Here is a 16,027-nt window from a genome sequence, read left to right as displayed (position 1 = left end):
TTCAGATTAATAGTAGAGCGACAGGTAAGAGGCCAGAACTCTCGCTGCTGAGGTTACAGGCGCAGTGCTGATCCCCAACCTTCCTAGGTCCAGACTGCCCCACTTTTTCTCATGAGACACCTAGCATCCTACTGATGTGTCCCTATCTTTATTTCCCCCCCCCCTCTTGCTTGGTTTGATGTGCCTTAATTTCTGTTACTTGCAACCAAAGAGTCTTAAATATGCTCCCCCTGCAAAACACTGTATTGGTTAAAAGTTCCATTTTGCAATACTAGCATGAACAACATTTTAAATCGTGGTTGTCTATCCCTATACTATCAGCTGAGCGAGGTCCTTGGTGACAGAGAATTAGGAAGTTTTTAGAGGTAGAGCACCGTTATGGCCTTTGCCTATCTCTCCTGGGAGCAAGGATCCTTTGCCCTAAAGCCTGTGGGGAAAATAACACATTGAGTCTCTGGGATTGTTCCATGCTGGCCTCCACAAAACCATTATGTAAAGGGAGGCCTCTTTTGGTGATGCATAGGGATTCTTGAGGGGATACAGTCTAGGAGTGGTGAAGAGGGTAAGATCTGAGGTTGGGCAGCTTCAACGTGTATATCAGACTCACAACTTACAACCTGTGAGAGCTTGGACAAGAGAATCTATCCGAGCCTCTTTCTAAGCCTCTGTTTCCTCATCTGTCAAATGCAGATTATGACAGTTTGTTGAGTTGCTGTGCTGAGTACTTTATTTTTTAATTATTTTTATTGATTTTTTTTAGAGAGGGGAAGGGCGAGAGAGAACCATCGATGTGAGAGAAACAGCGATTGGTTGCCTCCCATATGCACCCAACCAGGTATAAACCCGCATCTGGGTATGTGCCCCGATGGGGAATCGAACCCACTACCCTTTGGTGTACCATATGCAATGACGCTCCAACCAACTGAGCCACACTGGCCAGGGGTGCTGAGTAATTTAGATGAAAAGTATGGGGGTCACTCAACAGAGAGCCTGGTCTATATTAAAAGAAACTCCCCTTCTCTGCACCGAGACACCTAGATGGGAAGTAACGCCCAGCAATCCAGCACATTGACCTAGATCAGTGTGGTCCAGGACAGCAACCACGAGCCACATGTGGTGAGCACTTGAAATGCTGCTAGTCCGAACTGAGACTTGCAGTAAATATGAAATACACAACAAACTTCAAAGCCTTGGTACAAAAAAAATAATATAAAATATCTCATTCATAACCTTTAAATATTAACTACATGTTAAAAGATTTTGGATCTGTTGGTGTTAGCTAAAATGCCTTATTAAAATTAATTTCACGTGCTTCTTTTTAGTTCTTAAAAATGTGGCCACTAGAAACTTCAAAATGGCTTATGTGACTTCTGTTTCTATTGGACAACACTGGTCTAGACCCCCTTTTCAGGCCAATGAATTCACCCATCCTTACATAAAGAACCTGCCTCAAGGCTGAAATAGTGGTACATCTGTTGACTGTTTAGTTTCTGCAATCCCCATGCCAGTTGGGTTTTTTGTTTTTATTTTTCTGTTAAACCTCACCAGAGGATATTTTTTCCATTGATTTTTTTTTTAAGAGATAGCCGAAAGGAGGGAAAGAGAGAGAGAAAAAGAAAAAGAGAAACATTGATTGGTTGCCTCTTGCATGTGCCCAGACCAGGCTAGGGATCCAACCTACCAGCCAGGTAGGCGCCCTTGACTGGAAATCGAACCCACGACCCTTCAGTTTACAGGGCGACACTAACCACTGAGCTACCGGCCAGGTTGATGTCAGCTGTTTTTAAGACGCTTATTACCCTGTTAACTTATGATATTCTAGACCAGGGGTGGGCAAACTTTTTGACTCGAGGGCCACAATGGGTTCTTAAACTGGACCGGAGGGCCGGAACAAAAGCATAGATGGAGTGTTTGTGTGAACTAATATAAATTCAAAGTAAACATCATTACATAAGAGGGTACGGTCTTTTTTTTTTTTTTAGTTTTATTCATTTCAAATGGGCCGGATCCGGCCCGCGGGCCGTAGTTTGCCCACGGCTGTCCTAGACCGAAAGGCATGCCCAGATCAGAAGGCACACAAACTATTTGAAAAACAACCCAAACGGCTGGCTGAATTAAAAGATGCACATAAATGATGTGCGCGTGAGTGACTTACACTGATTTATCATGAAATAGTTGTTAACCGTAGTGATGCTGTAGAGGAGGAAACTGGTCCAACCTTCATTATCAGGGTCCTCAGCTGTGATATTGGCCACGACGGTTCCTGGGCCCAGCTCTTCCGGAATCACATACATTCGCGTTGGGCTGGAACAGAAATACAGCAGACACAGCTAATTTTCAGGGACACGGGAGGGTAGAGACTGGAGGTGGGTATTTTGGTTCATGCTAAATATAGCTCTGAGCTGTGGAAGTTGCATCAGCATGCTCAGAGGGAGGACGCAGCAGCTGAAAGGATGGGAGGCTGGCTGTTGTATTTCCAAGGATCACATCCCTGTGGGTGCAATGAAAGCGTCGCGCCGTTATTGCAATGGTTTACATGGGCCGCGGTCTCTGACTTCACCCATCCCTGATGCCATTTCAGATCAGCGTTAACGTTGTTTTAAAATAGGCATAGTTGATTTGTCCAGCCATCTTCTCTTTTTCTTCCAATTCTTGTGCAGAAGGTCCCTGAATGATTTTTAAAAGCCATCTGGAAATAACGTCCAGAACGACAGATTTCTGATTCCCATCACATGGCAGCCACCAAAGCCAGACACATTGTAAACCTTCTCTATTCTAGTTTTTTTTTTATTTCTTCTCTGCTCAGTTTTGTTTTTTTTTTTAATTTCTCCCTTCTCCTTTTTTGTTTCTTTGCTTGAGGAGGCAGAATGTATGCACAGAACTTGTGTACCTTCCCAGGTAGCATTAATCATGAGGTCAGCTCTCTGAATGGAGAAATGAGCGCACCCCCACCCCCACCTCTCTGCAGCAGCCAAGGTGAGAACACTGCCCTCCAAGGATGACTTCTACAAAACAGCCTCAAATCGCCAATTTACCCATCTTCCTCAGACCTCCGCTGCCTTCAGAAAAGGCTGGTAATAAGACAGGGAGCTCTGAAGTTTTAAGTACGCAACTTGGGTAAATTGAGTGATTCTGAATGCAACAAGGGAGCTTATTGTTTAAAATAACTGCAGGAAGTCCTACTGCTGAGGAAAAATCACTTCGGTGGGGCAAGTAGTCACCGCCAATTTGCCAGTTTCCTAAACGTGGACTTTCCCACATGAGATCTTCGTTAAGAGGGAAGGCTGTACCTCAGATCTAAATGATGGCATTCATTTCCTGAGCTCAGAATATTTCTGCAGCCTGGCCAGTGTGGCTCTGTGGTTGAACATCGACCCATGAACTAGGAGGTCATGGTTCGATTCCCGGTGAGGGCTCATGCCTGGCTGTGGGCTCGATGCCCAGTAGGGGGCATGCTGGAGACAGCTGATCCATGTTTCTCTGTCATTGATGTTTCTGTCTCGCTTTCCCTCTCCCTTCCTCTCTCTAAAATCAATAAACATACACATATTTTTAAAAAGAATATTTCTGCAGCTCCGTCTCATCATCCCTGGAGGGCAGGTGGGGCCAGAGCGAGGAAAAAGGACAGGGAACCTCTGGCAGAGCCAGAGGCAGGAAGAGAAACCTGGGCCCAGGCCCTCCCCAACCTCCTCCTGTGTGCACCCTGGGCCTGCCCTACCCATGAAGCGACCTCCCAGAGGTGAGTCCGCTGATGGGGGACAGTAATCACCTGGTGCTCTGGACTCCTCCTCCTCCAGTGTCCCACTGAAGCAGCCTGTCAATCCATTGACTTACCTCACACACCCCCTCTCAGGGGATCTGTGCTGTGCCCACTGATGGGTCCAGGATTAGACAAGTGAGTAGGGCCAAGGAGGCAGGAATGGCAGGAACTGAACCAGAGCCAGAGGAGAGAGGGGCCAGCCCCAGCTCCTACATCAGGACCAAGCCCTTATGTCCACCATCTGAGAGCCCGTTTCTAACCTGTTAGAGTTTTCCTTTGGTTACTTGGAGTGCGTTCTGTTAACCTCCACCACAGAGATTCCTGTGGCACCTGTGCCACATCCCAGCCAGGTCCCTGCTACCTCAGTCATGGTCCCTGATTTCTTAACAGGCTGCCTGGGGGTGCAGACCTCAGAATCTGCATTTTCAAAAGATGCCCGGGGACTGACATGCACTTTAAAGTTTGAGCAGGACTGTTACAACGAATCACCAGAGGTGACAAGCACAGGCTCCCAGCTTCACATAGGACAGGCCCAGGACACCTTGGGAGGGGAATCTCCCCCTCCCCCCCCTCCTTCCCTAAGGCTGTGGTCTCACTGGGGGTGATTATGTTGGTTGCCACAATAAGGGAAGGAGGCTGCTATTGGCATCTAAGGGGTAGAGGCCAGGGATGCTGCTAAACATCCCACAATGCACAGGATGCTCCCATCACAAGGAAGTATCCAGCTCAAAATGTCAGCCGTTTAGGATCGCGCTGCTTCTGAAGGCTCATCTGGTCCATGCCGGGCGCCCCAGGAAAGCAGGTCCCGGGAAGGGGACTGGTCGGGCTGCTGGTGGTGGCACAGCTCCTTGGGTAAAACATCCTCCCCTTGGCTGGCCGGACACTGAGCCTGGCAGAAGATGAAATCTTTGGTTTATTTGGTTTGGGAACCCAAGACCCAAGTATGAATAAAATATCATTTAATGTAAAGATGTTACCCTCAGGCCACAGTTAAGATCCATTCCAAGCACAGTGAAACCAGGGACCTTGCAGCCATCCCATAGGGCAGAACTCTGACTTGCTGCCTGTACCTTTTTCCTCATAACAGGATCTCCAGAGCCTGGGTGATGGGTAGACAAGAGCCAGTGGCCATGCTCAAGGGGAAGGGGGTGAACTCTGGGTGACCGTGACGTGATGACTTCATCACTATGAATAAATATTCAGTAGGTGCATAAGGTTGTGTATATACTGCCAGGCACCAGGTTGAAAAGGACTGTGAGTTAATACAAAAAAAAAAAAAAAAAAGGTGGAAGGGGAGAAAGACCTACTCTAAAAACAGTGCTCTGCAAAAATAGCAAGCATTGTGCTTGGCATGTGGAGAGTAAATGTAAGTCCAGTACTTTTATAATCTAGTGCTCCACTTGAATAATAGCAGAATCCCAGAGTGTACTCGTGAGTCCATAAAGTTCAGATGTTTGTCACCACCCAGGGAGACTCTTTCAACAGCAGAAATAGTTCTTGCTTTGGTCTTAGTAGGACCTTAACAAACAGTGAAGATAGAAGAGTTGTTTCCACAGTTTATATTTTTACTTCACACTCAAATTCACTGTCCTTGAGTCAGTTTGAGGATTTAATTTTGTTAACGCTGAATTAAGCAATTTATGGTTAGTCCTAGCTCTGATTCAGCGGGGGGGGGGTGGGGGGGGGGCGCACGGCGGGGCTAGAAGAATCATGGCTGAACCATGAAAACCCTCAAAGTCAGCACCGAGTTCGAAACTAAGCAACCTCTTTTGGATTGTGGATGGCTGAGGGACTAGCTGACTCACTCTGAGGAGCTGTGCCACCACCAGCAATCGGGCAATGTCAGGGCAACTCCTGCCCCAAATCCTCCTTCAAGAGCGCAGACTTTCACAGACCCATCCCAACCAACAGCCATGGAACACTGTTTGAAATAAAGTTGACTGGTTTAATGGTTAGATGGCCACAAAGGTCATGCTCTCTGTCTGGGATGGAACCTAACAGGTTCATCTTTCAAACCAAACGTGAGAACCAGAGTTCCAGACTGATCCCTGGGGCCCCAACAACCCGCCAAGGTCATGTTCTCTCTCTGCTGAGGTCAATTGCTTTATTTTGGAAGATGTAGTCCAAACCAGATGGTCTGCAAGTTCTGCCCTTGGAGGAAATTATTTTCTCCTTTGCAACCCTGTTAGCCTGTTTCCCCACCTCACAGACCGGGGTGTGGAGAGGGCTGCAGAACTCGTCAGCTCCTGCCCATCGCCATCACCCTCCTCTGGGGGTTACTGATGAATCCACGGTGCTGAGTGGCCAGTGCTGGAGTCTGAATCGGGCTGGGATGTCATAACTATTTATAAACTGCCTGGATTGTGCCCCTGGAGGAACCCGTCAGCAGAAGTGTACTGCCTCGTGCTTTTGAGCTTAACCTGGCAACAGACATCGACGGGAAACATTACGTGGGAATGTATCTGCTGCTGTTCCCTCCACATCAACACCCAGCACCTGGGCTGCAGGCTGCTAAAATCCAGAAGTTTCACAACTGTGCTGTGTTTTGCCAAATGGCACCAGGTTAGCCTGGGAGTGGGGTGGTCTTAATACCTCCCAACTTCAGAGAGATAAGGGGCCCAAGGTTATCGGTTGCAAGCATTCTGCGTAGTGAAGCCTCCTGATTGAATTTATTCACAGCCATTAATGCAGTTAACCCCAGGCAGGTGATTTTGCCAGTTTCCTTGTGGCTGCCTCTGAGCCCACCAGTGACTGGGGCAGGCAACGTCTTCTACAGTAAGCCAAGCTGTTTGCAGGGTCATATGCTATCTCAGAACCCTACGTTCCCCTCCTCAATCCCCATCTATGACAGGCTCGGGTCTCCCCTTTGTGCCTGAGCTGGTGCTGGCCACATTCCCACAGGCTGCCTCCATCAGATTCACTTACCTTCTCACCTCTGCTGGATGTAGGAGCTGCCAGATCCCTATCCTGGACCCGCCACGGCAGGAAGGAACTCAGGGCACCCAGCATGTTTTACAAATTCTCGCGGCACACCGTTTGAAAAAAGTCACTGGTCTAGCTGATAACCCAGACGGCTACTAAGTGACTAAGGGGGTGGAGAGGACCAAAGACAGTGTGGCCACGCTGGACAGAGCGCTGATTCATGCCCCAAGTGGGATGGAGCAGACGTTGTGAGATTTCATCACACCACTCAAGACTGTGTGCAATTGAAAACTTATAATTGTTTATTTCTGGAATCTTCCATTTAATGTTTTTAGTCTGTGGTTGACCACAGGTAACTGAAACCACGAATAGCCAAACTGTAGAAACATTATACTGTATTTACCTTCTCCATAAGCCCAGTGGCAAGCCTCCATCAGGGGGAATCATGTCCAGCCCCACCCCTGCCCCACCATACCCACAATCCTTTGGTGCATGTGAATGTGGGGGTGCAGAGTCAGGGGAGCAAAGGTAGAAGACAGAAGTCCAGAGGCCCAGGGAAAGGGCACTGATGATCTCAGGCCTCTTATCTCTCTTCCAGGCCAGAGCAGGACGCCTCTGTCTTGTATTAAATGTGTCTGAGGAGGCTCTGTCACCTAAGAGAGACGTGCCCGTGGCCCACGGAGCCCTGATTGCCCCAGGCCTACCTGGTAAAGCGTGGGATTTCGTCGTTGATGTTCACGATGTTCGCCCGCAGCGATGTGGAGGCTCCGAGGCCTTGGCTATCCCTCACCTCCACAGTGAGCTGGTAACTGTCAGGAGAACATTCCACGTGTGGGAGTTAAGCTTTGAAATGTGGGGTGGGAGGTGGGGGGAAAGTCTGTTCTCTTTCTGCCGCCCCCTCCAGGTGCTCCTGCAGAGTCCGGCCTGCTATGCCCACCCTTCTTCCCCACCTCTAAAACCCCACTCCTGCATTTCTCGTCCTGCAGCTATCATTCATGGCCACCACCTCACATGTGCTCATGCCCGCCATCTTGCACACTCCATCTCCATCATTCCTCACAGCATCTCTGCAAAGTGTGCGCCCACGTGAGGAAACCGAGGCTCCTGTGGATTGTCACTAGCCCTGGTTCTCACAGCCCGTGCAGAGCCAAGAGCCTGTGTGTTTTCATCTTCAGACCCTGGCCTCTCCTCACGGCTTTTCTCAGAGGCCTGCTCACTTCCACCCTGCTGCTTTCATGTTAGCAAAGAGCTCTGGCAGCTGCCTCTCCCCGTGCTTTGGGTGCCCTGTCCCACACCGTCATTCTTATTACCTGCAGATGGAGATTGTGGATGGGGAAGGAGGCCTTCCATATAGCTGCCTTATTCCCTTTCCGGGGCTCCCTTCCCTCTTCACTTGGCAGGAAGGCAGCAAACTGCTCAGGGCCTCCCTAGCTGCGCTCACTCAGCCTGCACTACGCCTGCTCCTTGACCCTCAGATGAAGGGACTTCAAGCAAGGCCATCGGCAAAGGCTACCTGTTATGCCCTGCTTCAAAGTCAAATCCTGTTGTGGAGAAGAGGGTCCCATTAGCAGACATGCTGAAGCTCTTCGAGGGAGAAATCAGGAAATACTAAAAAACAAGGACAAAAAGAATGTGACTAAGCACACTTATCTTTCCCCAGAAGACATGTCTGTTCAGTTCCCACTTTATATTCTTGGCTCATGGAACATTCTTGATGCATCAGGATGAAGCCCAAATTGTGAGCTCTCAGGCTTAATGGCGCTTGAATCAAGAAACGTCTGGATCCGTTGGTCTGAGCCTCTGACCCCGACTTGCCACACCCCGAGGAGCTGGTCGCTGGTCCTGCTGTAGTTACAGAATGCATATGAAAGGTCCTGCCTGGGCCTCCTGCTTCTGAGCCCCGCCTCCTTTTCCCTGTCACGGCATTCTCACTGCCGCCGCCCAGGCCCACTTCTTTAACCAACACTGTTTAAACACAGCCACCATGCCTACGGTAACAGGACAATACTAAAGTTAATGAGATCTGGTCTTTACACTTAACCGAACTTATGATAGAGCGGGGGTGCAAAACATGTTCATAAGCATCATCCATTGAAATAATGGAAGGGCCAAGGGAAGGGCAAGTGTGAGAGGAAATGAAACTTAATGGAGCCCAAGCCTGAAGCTGGTTTGGAGATATAGAAGGGCTGTTTCAAAATCTGATGTGAGGGTTGTGGCCGCTGGTCAAGTCTTCCAGTGTCTTGGGGACTTGAGATCTTCATCCTTCTTGGCTTCCAGTGCCCAGTCCAGCTCTCTTGATGACCCTCTGCCCAGCACCTCTTGCTCCGACAGGAATATGGGCTTATTTGTCCAGTCCACGAAGGGCCTGCTCATAGGAGGACCACCCTGTGCTCTCCACAGTGCTCACCAAGATGGAGCCCTTGCTCCCATGATGGAGTCAACAATGCAGGGGAAGGACCTGGGTCAGAAGAGTTGAGTCCAAATTCTGGTGAGGATGAGTCCCTTCCTTGCCTGTAATTTAGGGATGATACCACCAACTGCTTGTTCAAGTCACTGTGAGGATTAAATTCCAATGCACGCTGTAAAATGTGGAGGGCCACAGGCCACTGAGGCTCACACGTGTATGTCCCTTTGTTCCAAAGGGCTTTAAGGTTAGAAGGTTTTATTGTTTCCTACATGGATGAGGGATGACCTCTCCTCCATGGCCCCTGAGGTCTAGAATCAAAGGCAACACCAGCCAAGGATTCCAACCCAGAGACTTGGTATTGTCATCACAGCTGAGCTCCCCATCAGAGAAGAGAAGATGCACAGAAAAGACATTAAAGGTCTCCTTTGGGCATTTCTAAGGTTTTTAAGCCATTTAAAAAAGTGCTTACTTTCCATTTACTATTTAATAACATTTTCCTAGTTGTAATGAATATATCTTTTATACAAAAATTGGGAAAGACAGAAAAGTATAAAAAAGAAACTCAATTGTAGTCATCATTATTTTCATGGATAGCCTTATGCTCTTTTCTATGCAAACATACACCCTCCAAAAAACTGATGTTATAATATCTGCGCTTTTCATTTATAGCTTGAGCATTTCTCCATAGTCTTAAATCTTATTTTACAGCTTGGCTGGTTAATGGTGGCACAGCATTCTACTGTATGGGGTATTTTACTAAGTCTCTCTGGCTGGTCACTTAGAGAGGAAATATTTTTGAGGGGAACTATTTGGGCGATACCAAGGAGTGCCCTTCTCCCAGCCCCCAAATTGCATATGCAGTCAGCGGCCTGACGTTTAAATCCCAAGCTCCCTCCCCCTCAACTCTCCTGCTCATAGCCTGGGAGCCAGGGCCTAGGCTCGCAGCTGCCTGCACACGGAGCAGTTCCATGTCTTTAAGCAGAGCCTTCCTGGCAGAGAATCCTCACGTATCCATAGATCAGAGGTTCGCACTAGATGTGATACAATGGTTTATAGACCCAAGCGGGGCATTTCCCACATGCACCTAACTGGGGATGTCTTTTCACATGTTTTGAAATGCTCTAGGCCAGCAGTTCTCAACCTGTGGGTCGTGACCCCTTTGGCAGTCGAACGACCCTTTCACAGGGGTCACCTAAGACCATCCTGCATAGCAGATATTTACATGACAATTCGTAACAGTAGCAACATTACAGTTATGAAGTAGCAACGAAAATAATTTTATGGTTGGGTCACAACATGAGGAACTGTATTTAAAGGGCCAGAAGGTTGAGAACCACTGCTCTAGGAGATAGGTCTCCAGTTCTAGTTGGTCCCCCAACCGTGCAAGGTCTTAGGATATGGAGATGACAGTCGGGTCCTGCTGTGCAAAAAGCTATGGTCAACTGAGGAAACACACGAAGAAGATATGGGAGAGGCAGTCCAAAAGGGTGTGATGGGAAGAGGGAAGGAGGACGCTTAGGCCCGTCTGGAATGGAAGAGTCACAGATTGGGGCGGTAGAGTTAAGTTCCGTGGCTTTGGAGCCAGACAGCTGAATCGGAATCCTGTTTCTACCACTTTTCAGCTTGTGCAACAAAGAGTAATAAAATAGGGCATGCCCCATCGTGCAGAGTTCTAGAGCAGGGCCTGGCACATGGTGAGCCCTCCGTATATGTTAATTATCCCTGTCCAGTTAGAATGTAAGATCCAGGAGGAAAAGGGCTTCATTTTACTCACTGCTATGTCCCTAGTGCCTAACACGTAATCGATGCTCAATAAGTATGTGTTAAACGTTAAATATTGGGGCTTTCTTCTTGCCTGTTTTCCCATCTGAGAGCAGCATTCCAAACTTAAAGGATCTTAAAATCTTTTTTGAAAATACAGCAACAAAAAACTTGTTAAACTTAAAAAAAAAATCTGTTTGAATTTGGTAATGCCAGTCTTGATTATGAAATCTTCTCCAGTTCTGTCTACAGCCTCAGCAAAAATGAACGAGAAAAAAGAAAAAGAAAAAACAGAGCCAGATAGAAAGAGTAAAACTAGGAGCATGGGGAATCTTTATTAAAAGTCTGATTTCCTGGAATCCTGATTTTTTTTTTCCTTTTAGCATCATGCTAATTTCCTTTATCCTTGAACTTATGAGCTTGCGTTAATGGGAATAGCAGTTTTGTACTTAGAAAGGAGATAATATCCATAGACTAAAAATATTGTGTCATGTGGCCATTTGCCAGCAATTCCGAAAGCTTTCTGTAAAACCTGGCATTCTCTCCCCTTTTTAAAGGCTTGTTTAATCAAGGCTGCTCCCTGGATATTCATTCTTGGAAAACAGAAATTAAATAGAATGAAAAGCAACTGCAGCCCCTCTCTGCTCCAGGACTGGCTAAGAAAAGTCCTGAGTAATCAGATCAATTCGGTTAACAAATGCTTGTCAGACAAGCTCCACAGTTTCCCGGCTGGGAATATTCCTTTACCACCACCCCAGGTTTCTCTCTCCGCAGCCCCTTGGCAGCTGCGGTTTGCTCACGGACACAAAAGCTTCAGTGTGGAAGGCGAGGAGCCGTGCTTCCTGCCCCATTCACCCTTTACGGTGCCATTGGTGCCGGGAGAAAGGAGGGCGAGAGGGAGCTGGCCCAGTTTCCTGAAATGTCAGGCTCCCTGGGGAGGGCACAGCACCTCCGGCGGCTCCCCCACTGCAGTTGGAGTCACAGGCAAAGAATGAGTCAACCTGTGCGGGTTTGCAGCCATCAGTTGCTTTCAGGCCTGCAATGGAATTGAGCTACAAGAATTCCGCCTCCTGTTTCCGAAGAACAGAGCAGTCAAGGTCCAGAGGGAAGGAAGGACCCTAATGCCTCCCAAGTCCTGGGAGTGCCAATGGCTGTAAGCCGTTGAGAACATGCCCCAGACCAGGGGTTCTCAACCTGTGGGTCGCGACCCCTTTGGGGGTCAAACGACCCTTTCACAGGGGTCGCCTAAGACCATCGGAAACCACATAATTACATATTGTTTTTGTGATTAATCACTATGCTTTAATTATGTTCAATTTGTAACAATGAAAATGGGGGTCACCACAACATGAGGAACTGTATTGAAGGGTCATGGCATTAGGAAGGTTGAGAACCACTGCCCCAGACCCACCCAGAGAACCCACCACAGGGCACACCTTCCAACCGGGCTGTCTCAAGTTACGTATATGATGCCACAATCCTATTATGTTTTTCATTGTACGCTGAATATTTTATAAAAGCCTCAATTCCTCCTTTTTCCCCTTTTCCCATCCCTATCCCAACTCAGAAGTGGGAGGTGGAGACAGGGGTGGGGGGAGGGTATGCTTAGGAGAAAAAAATTACCATTAAAAAACCCTACTTGAAGCCCTTAACTTAGTCCGTTCATGTTGTATTATTATACAGGTGAGCTAAATGGGTTATAGGCAAGTATTTGAATGTTCTTAAAAGAGCCACATTTGTAAATGCAGAATGCTATCCATAGCAATCCTTTACTGATAAAGCTGTAGAATCTATCTCATATTTTGTCATTCTTTTCTTTTTTTTAATAATCAGCCTGGGACCCGTTCTTTGATTTAGGCTTTGCTAATCGTAAGGACAATGATCCCCATCTATTCGAGAGAGCGTCTCTCCCAGCGTACCAACAGTGGTCAGTGGTGATGTATCGGGAGTGGGAGTTGTCCAACACCCCTGCTTTCTCCTTTCTTCAGCATTTTAATAAGAACCCGGAGCAGAGTGTGTCTTGCAAAGACTTCAGTGGTGGCTTCCCAACGGACAGGTAGCTGCGTGACTGGTGTGTGTCTGTGGGGAGGAGGAGGGCAGTGGAAGTGCATGGGGAACAGGGAGAGTGCTGTCACTCAGGAAAGAAAGGGTCAGGGCACCAAAGTCAACATTTGTCAGAACACAGGCGAAGGGGATGAGCAGGAGTCGGGTCAGAGACCTCAGCTCTCACTAGAGTGACCTGGCCCAGGCAAGGGCCTCACTCCCCTCCCTCACCCAGAAATAAGTGGATCTGAGAAGTCCCGTCTCCTGACAGTCACTATAAACTCAGGAAGATCAAAAGACACAACCGGCTGCCACTTCTCGGTGCCATGCTCCAGACAGAGGCGGGGAGAGAACTCCTTTCCCTGTGGCCCTCCCAGTAGCCCAGCTACTAGCAAGGTTATTGCTCTTTTAATTTAATCCTTTGTCTGCCCTGGTGAAGACAAAGCACATTTCACTTTATGCAAAAGTCCTTCCCTAATGGAAAGGCCAAGGGAAAGCCCCTTAATGGAGGAATTGCTGCACTAGATCACTTTGCTTCCAGCTGCGAACCTGATTAACGTCCTGAGAGTCTCTGAGGAGGCTGTGCGGCAGTTACAGGGCCATTTCCACGCAGGGGGAGAGGAGGGAGGTGGGAGTGGGCGGGAGGGGTTGGGTTGCATGGAGCCTCCTTCAGGAGGTGGAGAAAGGGCAGGAGGAGGCGGTCCAGAGAAGAAATGCTGATATGATTATTCACGCACAGACCATCCTGTGTGTCTTTATATTCTGAGCCCACCACCGAAGCCTGCCTCTGAACATGCATCCCCTGCACCCCATCACAACACAGAAGGTGCACAGGGCAGGGGGGTTGATGCTGGCTCAGAGTCTGCACTGTCCAGCCACAGGCACCTGTGGCTACTGAGCATTTGCAGTGTGGCTGGTCTGAAAGGAGAGGAGCTGCACAAAGACTTGCATTAAAAAAAAAAAGGATGAGAGCCCTAACCGGTTTGGCTCAGTGGATAGAGCGTCGGCCTGCGGACTGGAAGGTTCCAGGTTCAATTCCGGGCAAGGGCATGTACCTTGGTTGCAGGCACATCCCCAGTAGGAGGTGTGCAGGAGGCAGCTGATGGATATTTCTCTCTCATCGATGTTTCTAACTCTCTCTCCCGCTCCCTTCCTCTCTGTAAAAAGTCAATAAAATATATTTTTTTAAAAAGAGGTGTGAAATATTGCATAAATCGTTTTTATGTTGATTATATGTTGAGATGATAATAGTTCAGACATATTGACTTAACTATATTAAAATTAATTCCACCTGTCTCATTTTACTTTTTGAATGGAGCTATGAGAACATTTAAAATTATATATACGCAGCATTCCTTTCCGGTCAAATTCCAGCTCGATTGAGCAGTGCTGGTCCCAACAATTTACAACCACATGCTCTTTGAATTTCTCTAAAAACGAGGAAGCAAATACCAGTGGTTTCTGCATTAGCCCCAATTTCACTTCCTCTGTGACACAGTTTCACTTCATTAAGCTGGATAAGGATTTGTCATTTTAAAGCAGTTGGGGTTTCTGGACATGTCCTAGAGCAAGTTTTAATTCATCCTTTCTCTGCTAGTTGCTGTCACCAGCAAAGTGACTCCTGGGACACACCGGGTAAGATGACAGGCACAGACCAAGCGTAGTGGCTTCATGCACATGCTTTGGTGTGTATTAAAGTCTGTACTTGTTTGTTCAGTTCAGTGGTTCTCAAAGGGTAGATGCATCAGAATCACCCGGGAAGTGTTCCAATTCAGCATTCTGATGTGGAGTCCAAGACTCTGCATTTAAAAAAGCAGCCTATGTATTTTCTCACACAGGGCCTGACCCCTCTGAGAAACACTCATAAACTAGTGTTCCCGGCCTTTCTGACCAGAAGAATTGCCCAGGGTATTTGGCAAATTTGCAGATTCCCAGGCCCATCCCAGACCCACAGAATCCAAAACAGAGAATTGGGAAGTTTGGGAAACTGTTTCAAAGCATCTGTTCTCAGCCCTTGTTTGTACCTGAGATCACCAGGGGGCTTTTATTATTTTTTTTAAAGTATTTTATTTTTAATTTTTTAAAAATATGTTTTTATTGATTTCATTGATCAGCTGCCTCCTGCATACCCCCCACTGGAGATCAAGCTTGCAACCTGGGCTTGTGCCCTGACCAGGAATTGAACCATGAACTCCTGGTTCATGGGTCGACGCTCAACCACTGAGCCACACTTTTAAAGCCTGACACCTGGGCCACTCTCCGGGTCAATTACATCAGACTTTTAGGGGGCGGGACCCAGACATCTGGGTGTTTTTGCTTTTTTTAAGTTCCTCTGGTGGCTTCAGTTTACAGCCAAGGTTGAAAAGCACGGGTTTGATCAATAGCACATTAACCCATCTCCTTTCTCCTTGTACAGAGCAAAAATACGTCATTTAGTACCCCCAAGAGCCCAAAATAAAATGTCGAAGCACAAAGGCCATCGTATGTTACTTCCTAAACTGTTACTACCTTTTTCTAGCCTGAGAAAGTTTCCTTCTAGATTATGTTCACTGCTCCTGCGGGCGGGCTGTCAAGTTCTGCGCAGCTGTTCATTCCAGCACAGGTGTTAAATACTCATTAACACTTTGCTGCCGCTGGGAGTGCTCCCTCCTCCAACAACTCTGCAGAAGCCACTCAGTTCCAGGCGCCATCCCTGCAGCTGCTCTTCGCCCTTTTCGACTGCAGTACGTTTTCTTTTAAGGGAGCAACACCTGCTGCATTGCTCCCTACCAGGTAGGGAGCTTCCCTTCAGCAGAAAGGGACAACTTGATCTGGGAGGTATGTCTAAAGCAGTGGTTCTCAACCTTGGCTGCACATGAGAATCACCTGGGGATCTTTTTAAAATCCTGATTTCTGGGCCCCATCCTCCGGAAATTCTGTTTCTTTGTGATGGGGTGGGGCCACAACATTAGTCACAAAGAAACAGATTTTCCGGAGGAGGAGGCCCAGAAATCAGGATTTTAAAAAGTTTCCCAGGTGATTCTCATGTGCAGCCAAGGTTGAGAACCACTGGTTTAAAGGGACCATGACCTTGTTCCTGCTGCATAATTTGGAACAATATAGTACAAATGGATATCTAAAAATAAATATTTTTC

General features: G+C 47.6%; 1 protein-coding gene across 1 annotated transcript in view; it reads right to left on the bottom strand.

Moving 5' to 3' along the window:
* Nucleotides 1-16,027, bottom strand: part of CDHR3 (cadherin related family member 3) — a 53,878-nt gene that overhangs the window by 26,700 nt on the left and 11,151 nt on the right. Inside the window, exons 5-7 of the mRNA XM_059711282.1 lie at nt 8,196-8,290; nt 7,387-7,491; nt 2,156-2,304 (exon numbers count right to left, since the gene is read on the bottom strand). Coding sequence (XP_059567265.1) covers nt 2,156-2,304; nt 7,387-7,491; nt 8,196-8,290 — 349 coding nt within the window. The remainder of the gene's footprint in view (nt 1-2,155; nt 2,305-7,386; nt 7,492-8,195; nt 8,291-16,027) is intronic.

The sequence above is a fragment of the Myotis daubentonii genome, chromosome 10 (genome assembly GCF_963259705.1).
Source record: "Myotis daubentonii chromosome 10, mMyoDau2.1, whole genome shotgun sequence".
NCBI classification, from domain to species: domain Eukaryota; kingdom Metazoa; phylum Chordata; class Mammalia; order Chiroptera; family Vespertilionidae; genus Myotis; species Myotis daubentonii.
The sequence above is the reverse complement of the archived record's forward strand: the minus strand, read 5'-3'. Positions and strand labels throughout refer to the sequence as shown.